Here is an 18,301-nt window from a genome sequence, read left to right on the forward strand (position 1 = left end):
GGACCACGAGGTCCGTCTCCTTCACTATCAGTCAGCGATCGGCCTCAGGAGCTGCCTGCTGCCTCAGCACAGGTTTCCTGTCACCTCAGCGGTGTCTAGTGCTCCTCGGGCACTGAGCCGGAGAACATAGCAGAGCTTTGTTTCCACATGCTGCCATTGCTCCGATGAAGGGCTATTTCTCTCTCTCGCTCTCTCTCTCCTTCTCTCAGTTGGTCTCTCGGCCTTCCTGCTCCATCTGGATGTGCAGAGTGAAACCCCATACTCATGCTTAGTCAAGGCCCCTGAGCCCCTTCCAGACGTTCATGCGAGGCTGGGGTGGGAGGACTGAGGTGGGGAAGCAATGAAAGACTCTCTCTCTCTCTCTCTCTCTCTCTATCTCTCTTTCTCTCTCTCTCTCTCTCTCTCTTTCTCTCTCTCTCTCTCTCTCTCTCTCTCTTTCTCTCTATCTCTCTCTCTCTCTCTCTCTCTCTTTCTATCTCTCTCTCTCTCTTTTCTGCAACTCAGTGGAATTCTCTTTCTCTTTCGCTCTCTGCTAGGAGTGGGTCGCTGACGTGAAGAGAGTTTGTTGTTTATCACCTTTGACCCCCGCGGTGAATCACGCTGAGGCCACAAAATGACATGCGCTCTTGTGTTCGTTGGACAAAACCCATGCAGTTAGCGTAACTCTGCCGTGAATGGTGACCGAACACATGATACCTCCTAAGGCACAGGACGTGGAAAGCAGCAGGTCTTGTGACTGACCCACTTAACCCCTGACAACAAGTAGTACTGATAGAGAGGGAGCCATGTGAAACTCTCTGACGTGACCAACACGCTTTTCATGTGCGTAGAGCCGTTCGGAGAAGGAGCAGTTTCAGAGCTCCCGAAAAGATGGCTCAAGTGCTAAATCCACAGAGAGCTCTATCACTGTGCATTGAAGCCATGTGATATTTCACAGCAACATGGTTTGGGGAATGTGAGGGATACTTTTGAGAAACGGAACCTGCTGACTGAAGCAAGAGAGACAGTGAAAGAGGGAGGGAGAGGGAGAGAGAGTGCGAGGGATAAGAAACTTGGGAGGGGGTAAAACTGATAGCAACTGTTTTGGGAATAGAAGAAAGAAAGCATTTTGCGGGTCATTATGCTCGTGCTTTCAGCAGCTGTGCTGTGAGCTGTAGTATCATGCTGTACAAAGAGATAGCTTTGAAGGCCTGATAATATTGACATTTTTGTCCTTGATTCATGTATATCAACACACAACACAATCACACACAAACATACCCAAATGTGCATGAGAGTGTGTGTGTGTGTGTGTGTGTGTGTGTGTGTGTGTGTGTGTGTGTGTGTGTGTGTGTGTGTGTGTTTATCATGCTCTGTGCTGTAGCACTCCCCCTTCCCCTCTTGAGTCTGTCTGTTGGGCCCTTATCCCTATATGGCGTTTCCAGCTCTTTATCCAGCTAGTCAGACTGTGCAGGTTTGTGTTGAGCAGGACAAGGCTCCTCTTTGCGTGAGCGGTAAGAAACATAAATCTTTACATTATTGTCAGCGTGAATGAGCGACACGGACGATGCACTTCATGCTCTCTGATAGACATTGTGCTGATATGCATGGGTGCAAGGAGAAATCAAAACATCAGTACACTAGCTGCATCACTATCATTATCATTAGCTACTAGCTTGGGTCAGTATAGCCCCTGTATAGGCATCTGCATTAGCTGCTCATACAACATCCACACAGGTCCACTAGGAATAAACCCCATGCCACCTCCAAGGAAAGACGGTTACTCAAATTTCACCTCTGTTGTCATCCTTGTGCTGTCCTGGCCTTCAGATATCCAGGCTCATATGAGTTGTGATAGTTGTCACATGACCAAAGGGCCACACAGTCTGGGTCACCTGAGGCCAGCAGCCCACAGCGGACTGTGAGTATTCCATATGTGTCCACTAAACTCTCCATGACTACCCACTGTAAATTCCATGAAGCTTGGATGCCGGAAGCTACAGAGCCTGACACAGTCAATCCCACATGGTCAGCCCACAAGAACCCACTCTGAGTTTGTAAAGGAGACCAATTAAGGAATTGTTCAGGCAACGTGTGGGCAGACATAATGAGACCAGATTTGATGAAAAGTCCATGAGAAAAGGAACATCAATGTGGGTTTTCCACAGGGTATACCATGTGGGGTGTTTTAAGAGTAAAGATGCTTTACTGATGGACAGCACTTCATAGGTCCAAAGGTGTGGCACGCTCTGTGTTCCCACCTCTAAATCCAGCATGGCCGACTTCAGGCTACTAACCAGTGACCCAACGTTCACATAATCAACTTCCAAAAAAAAGAAACCCAGACACCGTCACTTTGTTAAACGCAGCCATTGAGACTGAATTAATAGTTTTCCTTTACTGACCTAGATCTGCTGGATAAATCAAAAGCAGTGCGGATTTATTGAGCCTCACTCAGTCAGTCTGGCTTTTTAGTCTCTGTGTCTGACAGACACGCCTGGAGCCCTCATCAGACGCGTCTCGCCACAGCTGAGATGGCAAGCAAACTCACAGGTCTCTTTCCCCTCTCCTCTCACTGTCTCTCCCTCAAAGACCTCTCTTTCTCTTCATGTCCCTCTCATTCTCTCTCTCTCTCTCTCTCTCTCTTCCTCTCTCTCTCCCACACACACATATAGTGGACACAAAGTATTTTTTTCCATGCGGCTCTGGTAGCTTGATTTATCTGCCGTGCAAGAGCGCAGATCTGGAGTTTACCATTCTGCCACATATGGCTGGCTTTTGGGCAGGGGGATTTGGAGATAAACACCATCTAGAACATACAGAAACCATCTGCAGCATTGCAGACCCCTCTACTGCAGTCTATCTGTCATGATATGGGGCCATGCAGGGACAGAGACTGTGTTTGACAGAGAGGATTAAATAGTATACCCAAGGACTATGAGGCGCAATAAAAACAAAAACCTGACCACTTCCTGCCCTCTATGATAACTACATTGCTCTTGAGTCATGGCGTTACACTTGGATTTACCATAACCTAATGTCATCAGAAATACAACATTCTGACAGATAGCCATGACACACAAAGGGAGAGTTGTTTTTGCTGGGCTATTTAGATGTCAGTGGTCACCAGCCTCAGGATGAGGCAGCCTTCCCACTCCTCCCACTCCTCCCACTCCTCCTCACTCCTCCCACTCCTCTCACTCCTCCTCACTCCTCCCACTCCTCCCACTCCTCCTCACTCCTCTCACTCCTCCTCACTCCTCTCACTCCTCCCACTCCTCCTCACTCAGAGACCGTCAGTGCATCCGGTATTTTTCCACCGAGGCCTAGTGCAGCTCCAGGGACCTCTGAGAGTACAGGCAGACTCCGTCCATGAACGTGGAACCAGAATCAGTGGTGTGTGGAGCGCAGAACATAACGTTGGGTGTGGAGCACAGAACGTAACGTGTGGGTGTGGAGCGCAGAACGTAATGTTTGGGTGTGGAGCGCAGAACGTAACCTTTCGGTGTGGAGCGCAGAACGTAACCTTTCGGTGTGGAGCGCAGAACGTAATGTTTGGGTGTGGAGCGCAGAACGTAACCTTTCGGTGTGGAGCGCAGAACGTAACGTGTGGGTGTGGAGCGCAGAACGTAACCTTTCGGTGTGGAGCGCAGAACGTAACGTGTGGGTGTGGTGAGGACTGTGTTTGTCTTTCTGTTGTTGCTGCTCTCTCTGTGCCCACTGGTAAGATCAGACACAGCACATGTGCCTCCATGGAAGTATGTGGGGTATGCACACAGCCTTTAAAAACACACACACGCGCACACACACACACACACACACACACACACACACACACAGTCCTTCAGAGTGATTCCATATTAAGCTAACAGCAAGCCTGCCAGCACTGGGATGGCGCTGCAAAGATGCCCTCAGAAGACTGGAAACGATGGTTCTAACAGCAACAAATGGACTCTGAATCCACATGGAGTATCTCCAAAGTTACAGTGACTAAAATTGAATTTAGTCATTTAGGTCATTCGACACTAAAGCTGAAGCCAAGAGGGCTAACTGTCCAAAGTCACAATATTCCGACTCTAAGTGAGGCTGTGTGTGAATACTGGGCCCCTGATCTCGGGTCACAACTCACAAACAAGCCCTCCCTGGGATACAACGTTCTCATGACTCTTTCCACAGGAAATGACATCAGCGGGAGAGAGGGGGGATTTAAGCCTCAGTCCCTTTTAAAACGATGAGTCACACTCTGAAAAGACCCGGTGAACTTTGGCTCATGAGAACATCAATGGCAAGACTTTAAAACAGTCTGACTTTGTTTTCTTGTGCGTTGCGGTATCACATAACTGATTTGTGACATATTGTTGTAGTTGTTGTTGTTTATGATGATTGCTGAAAGTTAAATAAAAAAGTTTGCTATGGCCCTGCTTGAGCTTGATGCATGGGAGTAACCATATTACAACAAGACCACTGGCTCTCAGTCAGGAGGCACTTGACTTTTTTTGTGTGTGTGCAGAAACCCAACCCAGGGTCAGTGAGCTCCAGCTTTACCTGCTTTGAAAATGATTGTGACAGGTGTTTTCTCTTCACACATTTGTTACGGGCAAAGCAAAACAAATAAAAAAAGAGTGAGAGAGAGAGAGAGAGAGAGAGATACTTTTGTACCTCTGTACTGTATGAGACAAGATGGCTTCATGTTCAGTCCTCTGGGTCCAGCAGCTCAGACCTTGAGAATGTCAAAAGATCCAGTTACCATTAAAGGTGCACACACTGAAACAAAGCATTTAGAACAACTGTGTACATTACGTTTTTTTCATTGGCTCTGCGTATATCCTAGCTTTCAAACTCAGCAGGCAAATAGGTCATAATGAAAATGTAATTTGTATGTACAGAGCTTTGAAGTGCCTTGCATGCTCTTTTACTAGGGCTGCAACAATTAATTGATAAGTTGTCAACTATTAACTAAATTGCCAACTATTTTAGTAATTGGTTAACCGGCTTGTGTCATTTTTCCTATTTTAAGTAAAATACCTCAACATTTTCTGATTGCAGCCTTGAATTATTTTGGGCTCACTTGCTTCTCTATGACTGTAAACTAAACAATCTTTAACGTATGGAGGAAGAAGGCATTTGAGGATATAATCTTGGGCTTTGCGAAACACTCATTTCTTTAACTATTTTCTGACATTTTATTGACCAAACAACTAATTTATTCAAAGAAAATAATCAAAAGTTAATCAATCATGAAAATAATCGTTAGTTGCAGCCCTGTTTTTCAGCCCAAGATCAAGATGTCACACTGTGTCCACAGACCTTGGTTAGAAAGGTTGGAAATGTAGACTTTGGATGTATGATATATGAATATGAATATGAATATCACGGGTAATGACAGAAAGCATAGCACATTCCCATTGCTGTAGACCTGCAATTCATTCTTAATCCTTCTGCTGACCATCTGCCAGTAGACTCTGGCATGTATTTTAAGACCTTGAACATACCAGCAGTGTTTGACATGGTTCATGGAGCCTGCATAGCATGAAGTATCCCGACATGTCTGATGCAAGAGTGGAATAAGCGCTTGTAAATATGGCCTTTCTGGTTAGTCAGAATTCTGTTCCACATACAGTAGAAGTGATGTTTCAGTTCAAGTTAATAGTTTGCATAGCCATCATTTTAAGATGCTTCTTTACACCACATTGATGGTATTACGAAACCTCTTTAATGAAACATGTCTCAGAATCACTAATTCGGCATTAATTATTAGCAAGCGCTGCGTAATAATTATTTCGAGGTTAATAGGCTATGGCTAGACGTTTGTCGTTTGGAGGCAACTCTTTGGAGGGCCTGCGAGAGGGAGTTAGTGGGCGAACTGTGTGGGCCTGCTGCCACTGCTACTTGAAAGACGGCAAAAAAAAATCACTACGAATTATCAAGGCCTACCCATGATTCCACTGGGTTTACCTCGTGTTTGTAATCTGGTTGGTGTCGTGCGTGTGTAGCCTACAACAGGCGCAAATATCCTCTGCTATGATGTTATCAACCTACATAAAAAAAGTAAAATCAGGTAAAACAATGTAACATGCTACCTTCCACTGTTTCCTGTCTCCAGCAGGTTTTGTGTTCCTTGTAAGAATATATTGACGACGCCCACTGGTATCATAACGTTACTCTGAACGTTAGGCCTACTCTGAACCATCTTGATCGGGTAGCTGGTCAAGAAAATAGATGACGCAATATGAATAGCCGTCATGGTGTAGTTGAACATAACATCGGTTAGAAAATACAGTTTGTTGAAAAGTGAACCTTAGATCAAACTAAGTCTATTGCTTGATATGACTTAGCACGTGTGATATGTGGGTTGATGTTTTCATGTTGCAAATGTACATATTCCAGACGTTTTGGTTATTAGGACAATTCTCTTTCATTATGTATGTTTTGGATTGTGGCCCGGAGTCAGCATGTACATGGATGCAAACTCTGACTTTGTCCAATCTTTGTGTTGCAGCTCTGAAGAGGTCGTTTGAGGTGGAAGAGGTGGACACCTCCACACACTCTTCACCCCTGTCACGTCGGACCCACCCTCTGCGATCCTCCTTGACCTCCCCCAGCAGTCAGCGATTCCATGACCTGAGCTCCCGCAATTCCGACCACACATCCAAGGATGGCGCCAACCAACGCTCTCCAAATACCAGCCTGCGGCGCGTGGAGCTCTCGGGTGGACGCGTGGCCGAGCCGGTGTCCCGCCGGACGGAGATCTCCATCGACATCTCCTCCAAGCAGGTGGACAGTTCGCCCAGCCCTGGCATCAGCCGCTACGGCCTGCGGAGACCCGAGGTGCAGGCGCACAGGACCACTGCCCCAGAGGCCGCCTCCACCGCCGTGCCTCACAGGCGGACGGAGGTCACCCTCAGCCGGCCCCCGAGCCAGGAGCCCCCAGTGGCCCCCAGGAGGGCCGAGCCTCCGTCCCCAGCATTCTCCTCCCGCATCCCTGAGCCCAGCCAGAGGAGAGTGGAGCCTCCTAGCCCCGTGGTGGCTGACGCTCCGTCCAGGCGCTTGGACATGAACGCCAGCAGCAGACAGCTGGAGACCCCTCCGCCTCCGTCTCAGCCCCTGCCCAGGGAAGTGGAGACCAGCTTGCCCACAGTGCCCACTGATGCCCCCAGCAACATGGAGCACAGATCCCAGCCAGCAGTCATCGAAGCGCCCACAGCACCACCTGAGAGTAAGTCTTTGGGTCTTGTCATTGCTCCTCTGCTTTAACTTTAAATAAACTGTAAAATATGTGTGGGTTAGGTTAGGTGGTAGTTGAATGTTATCATCAACATTCTTTTCTTGTGTACTTATGATTGTTTTTCCACCGTGTGCCCAATAGAGCTGTGATTGAGGACAATCTTAATATCACTCTTCAGTCATCTTATCCTGCACAGAAAATGCTGTTAATCTTCAGAAGCCTTTTTACCATCAGTGCTGCCTAATAATGAGAGTAGCAGGGACCCTGCGTAGGAAAGAATGCACTCTGTCCAGCTCAAACTGCATGATGTCAGATTCTCATGAAAGATCACTTTAGGGCAGCCGCGGAGCTGAGATTCCTGTCAGGCAGTCTGCCATGGAGAGCCCGAAAGTCATGCAGTCTCTTTAAGCGCAATCTGTTTCCTGCGAGGAGGAGACTAAGGCGCTGGACTTAATAACGGGCTCTGGTCTTTAGTGTTTGGCCAGGCAGCATGCCATGGCGTTCCAGCTTGGGTTGAGTGTTACTTTAAAGCTGACTATTCAGCTCAAAGTATAGGTTCACCCTGGCAAACTGAGGAGCCACAACCACCAGTTTCTCAGGGGTGTCTTGTTTGGCCAGCTATCTACTGAAGTACTTTTTGGTTGTATTATTGTGGCAAGTGGATTTTTTACTATTGGAAAGCTGTGTATATTTGGGTATTTATTTTATTGTTCTTTGATTTATTTTTTCCCTTATTTGTTCTTTTATGCTTGGGGAGTTAAAATTGGACCATGCCTTGCATTCATGTTGGGCCAACCAAACATTTTGTCTAATGTTGCAATCTGATACTTTGACCGATTGCTGTCTATATTTGGACTTAAGTTGGAGTGGAGTTGAGTTGCAGAGAATTTAGAAGAAGGGAGTGTTTTTGTTGACCTAGTGGATGGAGAACCTGATTCTTATATATTTATTTGTTATGCTGGTCTCAGAATTGTTTTGTTGATGGTAGCCTAGGGCCATGGTGTGTGCTAGAGGACTAACTCACACATCACACATACCAGGACTGGCGCTCCCTCTCCTGAGATAGATGAGCCAGAGTAGAGTGTTCTTCCAGAGCTCTGAGTGGACATGACTCATCCTGCTCCTCCATCTCTTCACAGAGGTGTCAGGGTGGAAAAAAAGAAAGGAGTGAAGTTTGGACTTCAGCTATTGCAAGGAAAGAATGCCCTGAGAGACTGCACACATCCATCTATTTAAGACTCTGTGTGTCATTCTCTCTTACTGTCTCTATCCTCCTCTGGGTTTACCATAACAGTTTAACACGTTAAACATTTGGAGGCCTCTAAAACTCATGCTAGATTTTTATTTATTGACTTCTCATCTGCATTTCAGCCTTACCTACCGGGGGAGAAAATTCTGAAAATTGCCACTGTAGGCTGAAAATATTTTTATTTCTGACTTTCACTTTGAGTCTAGATTAGCATGGCCGGTGTACTTGAAATTGGTAGAGGTGTTTATTGTGAAAGTGTGCAGAGTGGTTCTTTTCACCTTTGCATGCATGTGCTGCAGTAAATAAGATTTCATTGTACATATGCCAACAGCCCCATTAAAGGTAGCATTGTGTGACATTTAAGGTCTGGTCTTAAATGTTGCACCTTGGAAGTGTTCCATGATGAATGTATGAGAAGGTCTCTGGTAGTCCGCTCAACACTCGTCCAGCCCAACCCACTCCGAGCCTGGTCCGTCCCAGCCAGTGTTGGTTCTGAAAGGTGCCACATTCCAAGTCTGGAGTCCATAAGTGTTCCGCTTCATAAAAATAGAAGCCTTCCAGTTCGTTGTGGCTGTAGCACAGTCTGGGACTCCCTTCCATTACGGGGCAATTTGTTTGGCAGGTGGCTGATCACTGGCCTGCTCCGTGGCGGCCAGCCGCATGTGTGGCAGTGCCATTAAAAAGTCAGTCCCTGCTCCAGGGGCGCCTGCAGGAATTAATGCTATGGTACGCACACCCGACCCATCGCCGCCCCCCGCAAAAATTTTTTAGAAATACGCGCGGACAATATTTGTCCGTTTCCCGGTTTAGCCATGCATTGGTCAGCAAAAACATCCACATGCAATAATACAACAACAACGTCTACTATGACCTATTCATTTGGACAACTTGATACAGCCCTATACAGGCTAAAGTTACCTTGTTTTGTTCTTGACATCTGGCTTTAAACAGCTGTAATGCAGTCTAACGTTCTCACAAGCACACCAATTGCCTACCTTGTTCTTGCCCATCTGGAATAATTCCTCTAGCTTTGCTGCCTCCATACTTTCTGTTGTTTAAACTTGTGATCCATCATGAGTATTGAATTAGTGAATTAGCTCAACATTGTGTGCTGATAACCATATATAGATAGATAGCCGAGTAAAAGAAAACAAGTAGCCTATGTGCCTGCATGCGTATTGTGTCTCCTGCTCAAACTAAATGTGTGTAAGTTACGTAATAGAAAATTGTAAATAGCCTGATGGCAGCTAATGGGATACTGTGCATAGTTGGGAAGGTATGGTGGGCCAATTTGGTGCGAATACACATTACACACACACAGGGAAATTTTCTCTCGTTGTTGAGCCTGATGGTACGCACAGTGCGTACGGACGCACACCTGCAGGCGCGCCTGCCCTGCTCAATCAAACGGCTGAGTGGCTCTCAGCGGAGGTGACTGACGTGCCGTTATGCGTGTCTGTTTTTACCCTGGTGCCCTGGTGCGTGGCCTTGGTGGTCCGAACAGCATCAAAGGCCCTCTGTGGAAGCCATGATGATGGTGGAAGTGTTGAACTCAAAACAAACCCCTGAGAGAATTCTCTCTTCCTTCAGAAATAGGAAGAAATGTGGTCTTTGAAGCCAGTGTTTTTCCAGCAAACGAAAGGTAATACAAGGACTAGCTGTGTGTGTGTGTGTGTGTGTGTGTGTGTGGTGTCTCTGTTTGTGATTCAGTGTGCATGCATATACAATTTCCCATCCAGGATTCCCATCCAGAGGTTTGTGACAACTCCTACTTTGCTCTCTGAGAGCGAGAGAGGGGGGAGAAAATCCAGACGTGACGGGAAAACCTTTTCAAGATGTGTTTTTGTGTGCGGCTACGTCTGCCACATTTGGGTTCAATTACTAGGCGCTCGGCAAAAGCCCCCACAACGAGGGGGGGGGGGGGGGGGGGACGCAAACCCCCACCCCAAACCCCATCCCCCTCCTCCACTATCCCATCCCTCCCTCCCTCCCTCCCTCCCTCCCTCTCTCCCTCCCAGGTCGGGGGAGAGCGCCAGAGCCAGGGCCGGCCCACACGGATTCCTGTAAACAGCAGCCAGGCCGAGCGAGAGGGGACAAGAGGGGAGGGGGGAGGGGGGGGGGGGGGGGTGGTGGTAAGGGGTGGTTCACCTGGGAGAGCAGAAAAAACTATCGGCAAAGTGGAAAACCAACTGTGACCCCCAGTGTCCGTGTTTCGGAATGAGCAGGAGCTTGGGTTGCGTTCACTTCCTGGTCTCATAGTGGACGTTGTGTAACTCACACTTACCATACGCTTCCTATCTCTCTTGAGAAGATGTGTTGGTGTTATAGTTATGTCTGTACTGTCTGTAGCTGTTTCACACTGTTGAATAGGAAGCTTTTTTGTATTGTTGGGCTAAGGGTGGTTAGATCTGCATTGAGGTGTAATAGAGCATGACATAGTAGTCACTGTGGGGAGCTGCACAACTGAACTCTATTGGCTGAATTTGGTTAGCCAGCTCACTGTTGTCTTTGAGGGCATTCCAGGAGGAGGCGTGCAAGCAAATCGTGTGATTGTGAGCATGGCAGAGTTAGCAGTTTTGCTCGGTGACCTCACAGTAGACATGAAACAACAGAATACTCCTCTCACTCTTTCCCTCCTTCTTTTTCTCTCTCTCTCTCTCTCTCTCTCTCTCTCTCTCTCTCTCTCTCTCTCTCTCTCTCTCTCTCTCTCTCTCTCTCTCTCTCTCTCTCTCTCTCTCTCTCTCTCTCTTTTTTCTCTGTGTCTCTCGCTCTGGAAGGTTGGTCAGAGGGAGGATGGCATGAAGGTGTTGAGAGAGATAAAGAATGATCTGTCCTTCCCGGCATGAAGGCACTGTGTTTTACGGAAAGCCCCTCGGCCCACCTGTTGATAGCAGCATGAGGCACCCAAGGGGTCACGCCACCCTGCAGTAGCCTCAAGTAATGAGTACACACACACACACATCCTCTTTGAGTTAAGTTCCTGTTGAGATGATGGGGAATGCATCACTGTCTCCATGTGACTTAACAGCAGCTAAGAAAGACTAAGCGTGGAATTGAATTAGAATTGTCCAGACGCAGACGCGTGGGTTTGTGATTTGTGTCCAGTGCGCACCTGTGTCCTGTGTTGGCCTTATGGGCCGCTGCGGAACTCGATGCCTCATTTTTGCCAAGGGTGCCCTCTTTGTCTAAGCTGTTGGGAGCAGGCAGAGGATATCCTTTGCATTGTGTGTGTGTGTGTGTGTATTTGAGGACAAGTGAATGGACGGATTAGAGAGAGAGAGAGAGAGAGAGAGAGAGAGAGAGAGAGAGAGAGAGAGAGAGATCAAGGGAAAGAGGAAGAGCACAAATAGAGAGAAAGAAAGGCATACTGAGCGAAACAGATGATGTGTTGAGGTCCATGAGTGGTCATTAGCTCTCGGGGGAGCTGTCGGCTCGAGGGTGAGCCACTCCGGTCATGCTGTCTTTCCCCCTCACATTAACCGTGACCAACCCTCCAGGGTTCCCTCTGCCAACCCACCCCCAACCCCAACCCCGCCACCCTGCCGGTGGGAACATGCGGGTCCGTGTTCAAGAGCCCTGGGCCTGGAGCCGGCAAGACCCACTCCCCCTCTTCTGGGACCCGCAGTCACAGCTACTTGCATGGTATTTAGGGAAAGTTGTTTATGAAGAAAAGAGAGGGTGTTAATTTGTTCAGCGCTGTTTGGTATGTCTGCAAGCTGATATGAATCTAAATACACATCATTCTGATGGTCATGAGGGCTGTTTTTATGTCCCCCTAGAGGTTTCCCCCCATCAAGGGTCATTAAGTGTTGGCTGGGGCTATTGGGCTTTTAACATCCTGTCAATGTAGGCCTTCCACAGTACTGAACAGGAAATTATCTAACGGGACTCCACATTTGCCATTCGTGTGTGTGTGTGTGTGTGTGTGTGTGTGTGTGTGTGTGTGTGTGTGTGTGTGTGTGTGTGTGTGTGTGTGAAGGCACTCAAAAGGCACTCTACTTTCCTTCCTTTTGGCCCATCGGAGAGACTTCCACTTAAACCTTGGCCAGAGCAGATGGCTGTCTCTGGGTTGGATGCCACCAGATCATCATTTAAGGGAACCCAGATTCCCATAAACTTTATTCATCTGTAACTGTATCTAGTGTGTCTAAACTTTATCCACAGGCTTGCTGTCACCATGCTAGATCTATGCCGAGAACCTGCAGGGAATAGTCATGTTTTGGGAGTGTCGCGTTCATCTTTTAATCTCGAACCTTGAATCTTTCTAATGCCTGTGTGTTTTTGACTCTGGTCTGTGTGTGGTGTGATTAACTTGTAGTTGATGTGTGGAATCGATCCAGACGGCGAATCTTCATCATAGATTAGGCCTGCATCTCCAGTGGCCTGACTCCTAGTCGTTACTTAAGGCTGACCCTTCTCCTGACCCCAGGAAGCAATTCATGCACTTTCCCATGATGCATGAGCCGGACCTGTCAGACGAGAGCTGTGCCTTAGCGGCCTAGTCATCACTAATTTCCTCCTCTTGCAGGAGTGTGCGTCTGAACAGGAAGCGCTTATCTGCTAGGAGAGACTAGATCATTGATATCAATCCCATCAGGCGGCTAACTGATCAGAGGGAGTCTTGAGAAAGTCACTGTTAAATGCCTAAAGGGGTTTTGTGTGGATTATGGTATGGTATAGTATGGAAGTGAAAAGATGGGTTTGAGGGAATAGCATCTCAGTATTTAAGATTCGTTGCTGTAAAGGCCATGGGGAATGACCAAACATTGAGATCAACTTCTCAGTCTCCTGTTAACTTGTTGAGCAAGTCGTGATTGCAAAGTGTGTATTCTCTAATGGTGTTAATGTTTTTGTTTATTGTCAATGTCAACGTTTTCTCTGTGTGCATGTAAGCATGACTGTGGAAAAAATGGTCACAATTGAACTCATGAGAAAAGGAGTTCAAAAGTAGCCGAGTTGCTCCGTGTTATCAAAACAACAAAAATTCATGAACCTTGGGTTAATGCTCTTGACCAATTAACCATGATTCAGCGTGATCTTTTCAAAATGAAAATGTGTTTATTTATTGTCTCGACATCGCTGTGGGCAGTAAGGGCAGTCCACTGTATTATGGGGTCAGAGATGCAGACTTTGTGTGTTCCTAAACACACAGAGGCTTTTGGGAAAGCTTCAGGTTTGTTATTTTCTTTGCTTTGCTTGGATCACCAACATTCTTCTGCGGGGACGCGTGCATGAAATGCTGAAAATGCCGGTGGTCAGGGAATGCAGGAGTGGTTGGCAGAGAGAACGAGAACGAGAACGAGATGGGGGAGAGAGAGAGAGAACGAGCGAGAACAGCCCACATCCACTTGAGAGGAAGCAGAGGGCAGGTCGGCTCGGCCAGTGAGTGGGTAGATGGAGGCTGGGTGACCATTCTCTCAGGCTAAACGTATTTATCCAGACGGCATCTCCTCTCCCTGGCCCAAACAGAGGTGGCCTTTGAGAGCCACTGGGCCCAGATGATTTTGTACTTTTTTTTCCCCAGACAGGACGGGACTTGTGCGTTGTGTCACATGGGGCGGAAATGTACTCGGCCGTAAATCACTTACCAGCACGGCCGCTCCGCTCAGCCAAGGCCAGACGCTTCGCCGCGAGGGAGCAAACAAACAAGAGAGTAAACAGAGGAGAGGGAAAGGGGAGGGAGTGTGTGTAAACAGGAAGGAGATGGAGTTTTTTTTTTAACTCCCTGCTCACTCAAAAAAGCACATGAAAACAATTCTTATCAGCCTCATTACTCAATTTACATTAGCCATATGTCTGTCTTTTTGTCTCTCTCTCACACACAGTCACATACACACAAACAGCCAGGCAACGACATCCTCCCTGCATAAGAAGACCCTAGTGCAGTGTTTTCCTAGTGGGTCACTTTGGCAATCACAAAGACACACACACGCATACACACACACACACACACACACATGCATACACAAGCATACACAAGCACTGTACTGTGACTGTATGTCTCGCTACAGTCCCGTCTTGCTGTAGTCCTTAACTCTGCTGCTCTTTGTGGTGGTTCTGAAGGTCTCCTTAGTCCGCACTATATTTAGAGTTTGCTGCTCGGACTGTGAGGCCTGGCCGTCCCATCAGGAGGGGTACTCCTCTCAGCTGCTCAGTAGTCTGGCTCCCTCTCAGTGCAGTTCCCCATCTCCTCCAGCAGGAGTCACTGTTACACAGGTAAAGCCTGAGCCCACTCCTGGAGATGCTGCAGGTGAGTCCATGCAGGTGAGGCAGATGCCAGGCCTCCTTTGGAGGTTTGGACGGTCAGCAGGCCTTTCTTCTTCTAGCCCCCTCACAGAGAACACTCCAGAAGTAATGTTCTCTTGGCTGTTTTTAAGGAAGCTGAAATGTGATTGATAGCTTATAAGCTGATAGATATTGAATGATATTGATAGCTGTGAAGGTTATTCAGGAACTATGTGTGTCAGGAACCTGATTAGAAAGCCTACATTTCGAGTTTTTTACAGCACGGAGTACTCTCTGGGTTTCTTTGACACAATATATAAAGTAGTAGTGTCACACTACCAATATCTTGATGGTAATACCAAAATTATACCCTGGCCTTTTATTTTTTACCTTCTAGAGTTTTCCCCTGATTATTGTCTTAGCAAATGATTGGCTTATGAGGCTGATCCTGGGTCAGTGTTTGCTTTTTAGTCTCAGAGCTGTATCAGCGGTGAAAGAGCTGGCTGTGGTGGCCAGGGAGCAGCACAGTGACCACAGTGACTGTCTGCTGCTACTGCTCTGGTCCAGATCTTTGGATCTGTTTACTGACGGAGGTGCTTCCTGCTCTCCCAGGGGTGGGGCTGAAGTAGCCCTTTTTCACATCCTTTCTCACACCCTTTCTTTACACACAAGGTAGGTAGACCCATTTCAGTTTATCCACAGAATCCTGTTTTGTGAATGTGAGTGTGCATGTGTGTGTGTGTGATAGGGCTGTCACTTTTGTGAAAAATTGGTGGGAATTTTCTTTTTAGCTTTCGCAATGCTTACTGCACTTCGGAATTCTTTTATATTCTTATATTCTTGTTTGTGAATTTCGTTATATCTATCCTTTTTATTTGTTTAAAATTAATAGTGTACATATTTGGTTAAAATCGATTCCCTATTTTAGTTTTCGAAACTTGTGTTGTTTGGTCCAATCGATTGTGCAATCGATTTTCGAACGTAAAGTGACAGCCCTAGTGTGTGAGTGGTTACTTAAATCAAGACCTCCATTTATAACTGGCCCAGTGCCCCCGGGATTCTCATAGGCTTTTTTCGCTGTGTTGATTGCTTTTCAGAAGGTCAGCACTGTGGGCATTTTTCCCCGTTGCTTTGTTTCGCCCCCCCCCTCCTTTCTCCCAGCCAGGTCAGCAGTTCTAATAATAAAGTCCCATTGATTCACACTCAGCTGCCCAGGGCCTGCACCCCACCCCACCCCACCCCACCCCACACCCCACACCCCACCCCACACCCCACCCCAAAGTCCATCCTTCCATGCTTTTCCACTCCCCTCCCTTGTGGCCATCCATCAGTGACTCTGCAAAGTTCTAAACTTGAACTGCAGGGTGGGGGGGTGCTGCTTTTGCTGAGTCATGGTTCCCTGAGCAGAAGAGCAGTTTGGTCCTCTCTTGTCCTCGCCTGTCTCACAGTTACAATTCATCGAGTCTCCCTTACATTTGAGTGGTCTGTAGGTGGTCCTAATAGTAGTGCCTCTAGCTGTAATTGTACTGTATTCTTTCTGAACATGGGACATGGCTGTCCAGAGTCCACTCCCTAGTGATGGACAGGATGTTTTTTTGTAGTCAGCTGCAGACGATTATTAGAAGAAAGGGCATTGCTGTGTCTGGCTGTTTCAGATGTTAGAAGCTAGTGTCTCCTGTTGAAACATTAGAGGACATTGTTCCTCTGTGGCCTTGATAGGCAGGCATCCATAACAGACTCAGCAGAACAGTGCACACTGTTTATGGCTTTGTTCATGAGGGCGCTTGAGAGCCTGGTGACAAAATGGCTCGTGTGTCACCACCACACAGTGACTCGGCATTCCTGCTGTGTGATAATGTTGGGCCAACACTGTCAGGACATTTAAACTCTTCGTCTGTCACACACACACACACACACACACACACACACACACACACACACACACACCGTGGCATGCACACAGAGTTGGTGCTGTGTGTCAGAGTTGGCAGGGCTGCTGCCCAGTGTGGGGTCTGGCTCTGAACTGACCGGCCTGCCTGTCGCCTGGCTGCAGATCTGATCCCAACACTGGCCCTCCTGTGGGCTCCCACCAGGCCTGGCTACTGCATGTTTGATATGGATCAGAGAGGAACAAACCCCCCCTACACACAGGCACACACACCAGCGTGTCTCCCTGCCCCCACACACTGTGTACCCCAGCTAGGCCTGATGAGGGTACAGGCGGGAATGGTTGCAGTCAGATAATCCAGTTGTCTTCCATCAATCTCTCTCTCTCTCTCTCTCTCTCTCTCTCTCTCTCTCTCTCTCTCTCTCTCTCTCTCTCTCTCTCTCTCTCTCTCTCTCTCTCTCTCTCTCTCTCTCTCTGTGGCTATTAAATAACCAGACTTTAGATATGACTGTGAGTGAATGAAAGAGAGTGTGTATATAGGAGTTCAAGAAGGAGTCATGGGTTTGCTTGCACGGATTGTGTGTCTGTCTGTGTGTGTTTTTCGTTGTGTTATAGCTGAGCTCTATAAGGGGGAGTAAACCCACTAATGTTCCACAGCTGAATGTCTAATCAGCATGCAGGATGTTATCTTTGAACCAGCGATGACATGCGTCAACTCCTATGCCGCCTATGTGTCCTTTGGGATAGTGTGTGTGTGTGAGCGGGAGAGAGTGGGATCCCCTGAAGTGTGTCCATAGTGTGACTCAACACGTTAGCGATGAGGCTGCCGATGCGACCTCTGGAAAATTCCCTCTCCTGCTATAACTGGAGCCTGTGCTGAGCTGTGTTGTGCTAAGCTGTGCTGTGCTGAGCTGTGCTGTGTGGTGTCCTGTGGTGCAGTGGTGTTCCTGAGCCTTCCTCGGAAAAAGAGATTCTTCCCTCAGTGGGACGAGTCCGTAAACCAGATGGCTGCAAAACGACATGGAACATGGAATGGGGCCTCTTCATTTCCAAACCCCAAGCTGTTCACTTCATCTGAGACTTTTTGAAACAGTTTTTAACAGTTGCTCTTTAAGGATATTCTCTTGCTAAAGTAAACAGTAACTCTTCATTAGTGTGTGTGTGTGTGTGTGTGTGTGCGTGTGCGTGCGAGAGAGAGAGATTTGAAATTATGTGTGGAGCCTACAAAGCCCTATCAGCTTTCTCTCTCCTCCTCAGCGTCAGCTATCAGCGGAAGAAAGCTCCCTGTTGGGAGCTGTGAGCAGTCCCAGACCGTGGGCGCATGTAGCCCAACTCTATTATTAAGGGTGAAGAGAGGGAGAGCTGGTGCTTTCTCGTGGGTAAGACTGCTCACCCCACCCCAAAGTATCTATGGAACGCCATCAGTCCCTGCCAGCTGGGTGATATGCAATTGTGTGTGTGTGTGTGTGTTTACTTAAGTGGTTTTCACAGAGGAAATGCAATGACTTTGCAGGCCACACAGAGAGATAAGATTACCTGGTGGGACTCCAACCCCCGGAGTCCTGCAAAATAGAGGGAAGAAATATTATGGAAAATTGTAGTGTGTGTGTGTGTGGATAGGGGCTTATTTAACTTCACTAAAAGTACAGGTATGCTGTCGGCTGTTTGTTGACCCCCCTCATCACGGGGTGTTGGGAAGCGGGCTCGGGGGAAACTGATTGGATGACACAGGCTT

General features: G+C 47.6%; 1 protein-coding gene across 5 annotated transcripts in view; it reads left to right on the top strand.

Annotated features, from left to right (window-relative positions):
- Positions 1–18,301, top strand: part of sept9a (septin 9a) — an 83,323-nt gene that overhangs the window by 33,249 nt on the left and 31,773 nt on the right. For 3 of the 5 annotated variants that reach the window (XM_042087727.1, XM_042087732.1, XM_042087728.1), the window contains one exon: positions 6,479–7,195. In XM_042087727.1, coding sequence (XP_041943661.1) covers positions 6,479–7,195 — 717 coding nt within the window. Of the gene's footprint in view, positions 1–5,816; positions 6,038–6,193; positions 6,246–6,478; positions 7,196–18,301 lie in introns of those variants that run through there. The other 2 variants (XM_042087729.1, XM_042087731.1) reach the window with 2 other exon arrangements.

The sequence above is a fragment of the Alosa sapidissima genome, chromosome 3 (assembly GCF_018492685.1).
Source record: "Alosa sapidissima isolate fAloSap1 chromosome 3, fAloSap1.pri, whole genome shotgun sequence".
Classification (NCBI taxonomy): domain Eukaryota; kingdom Metazoa; phylum Chordata; class Actinopteri; order Clupeiformes; family Clupeidae; genus Alosa; species Alosa sapidissima.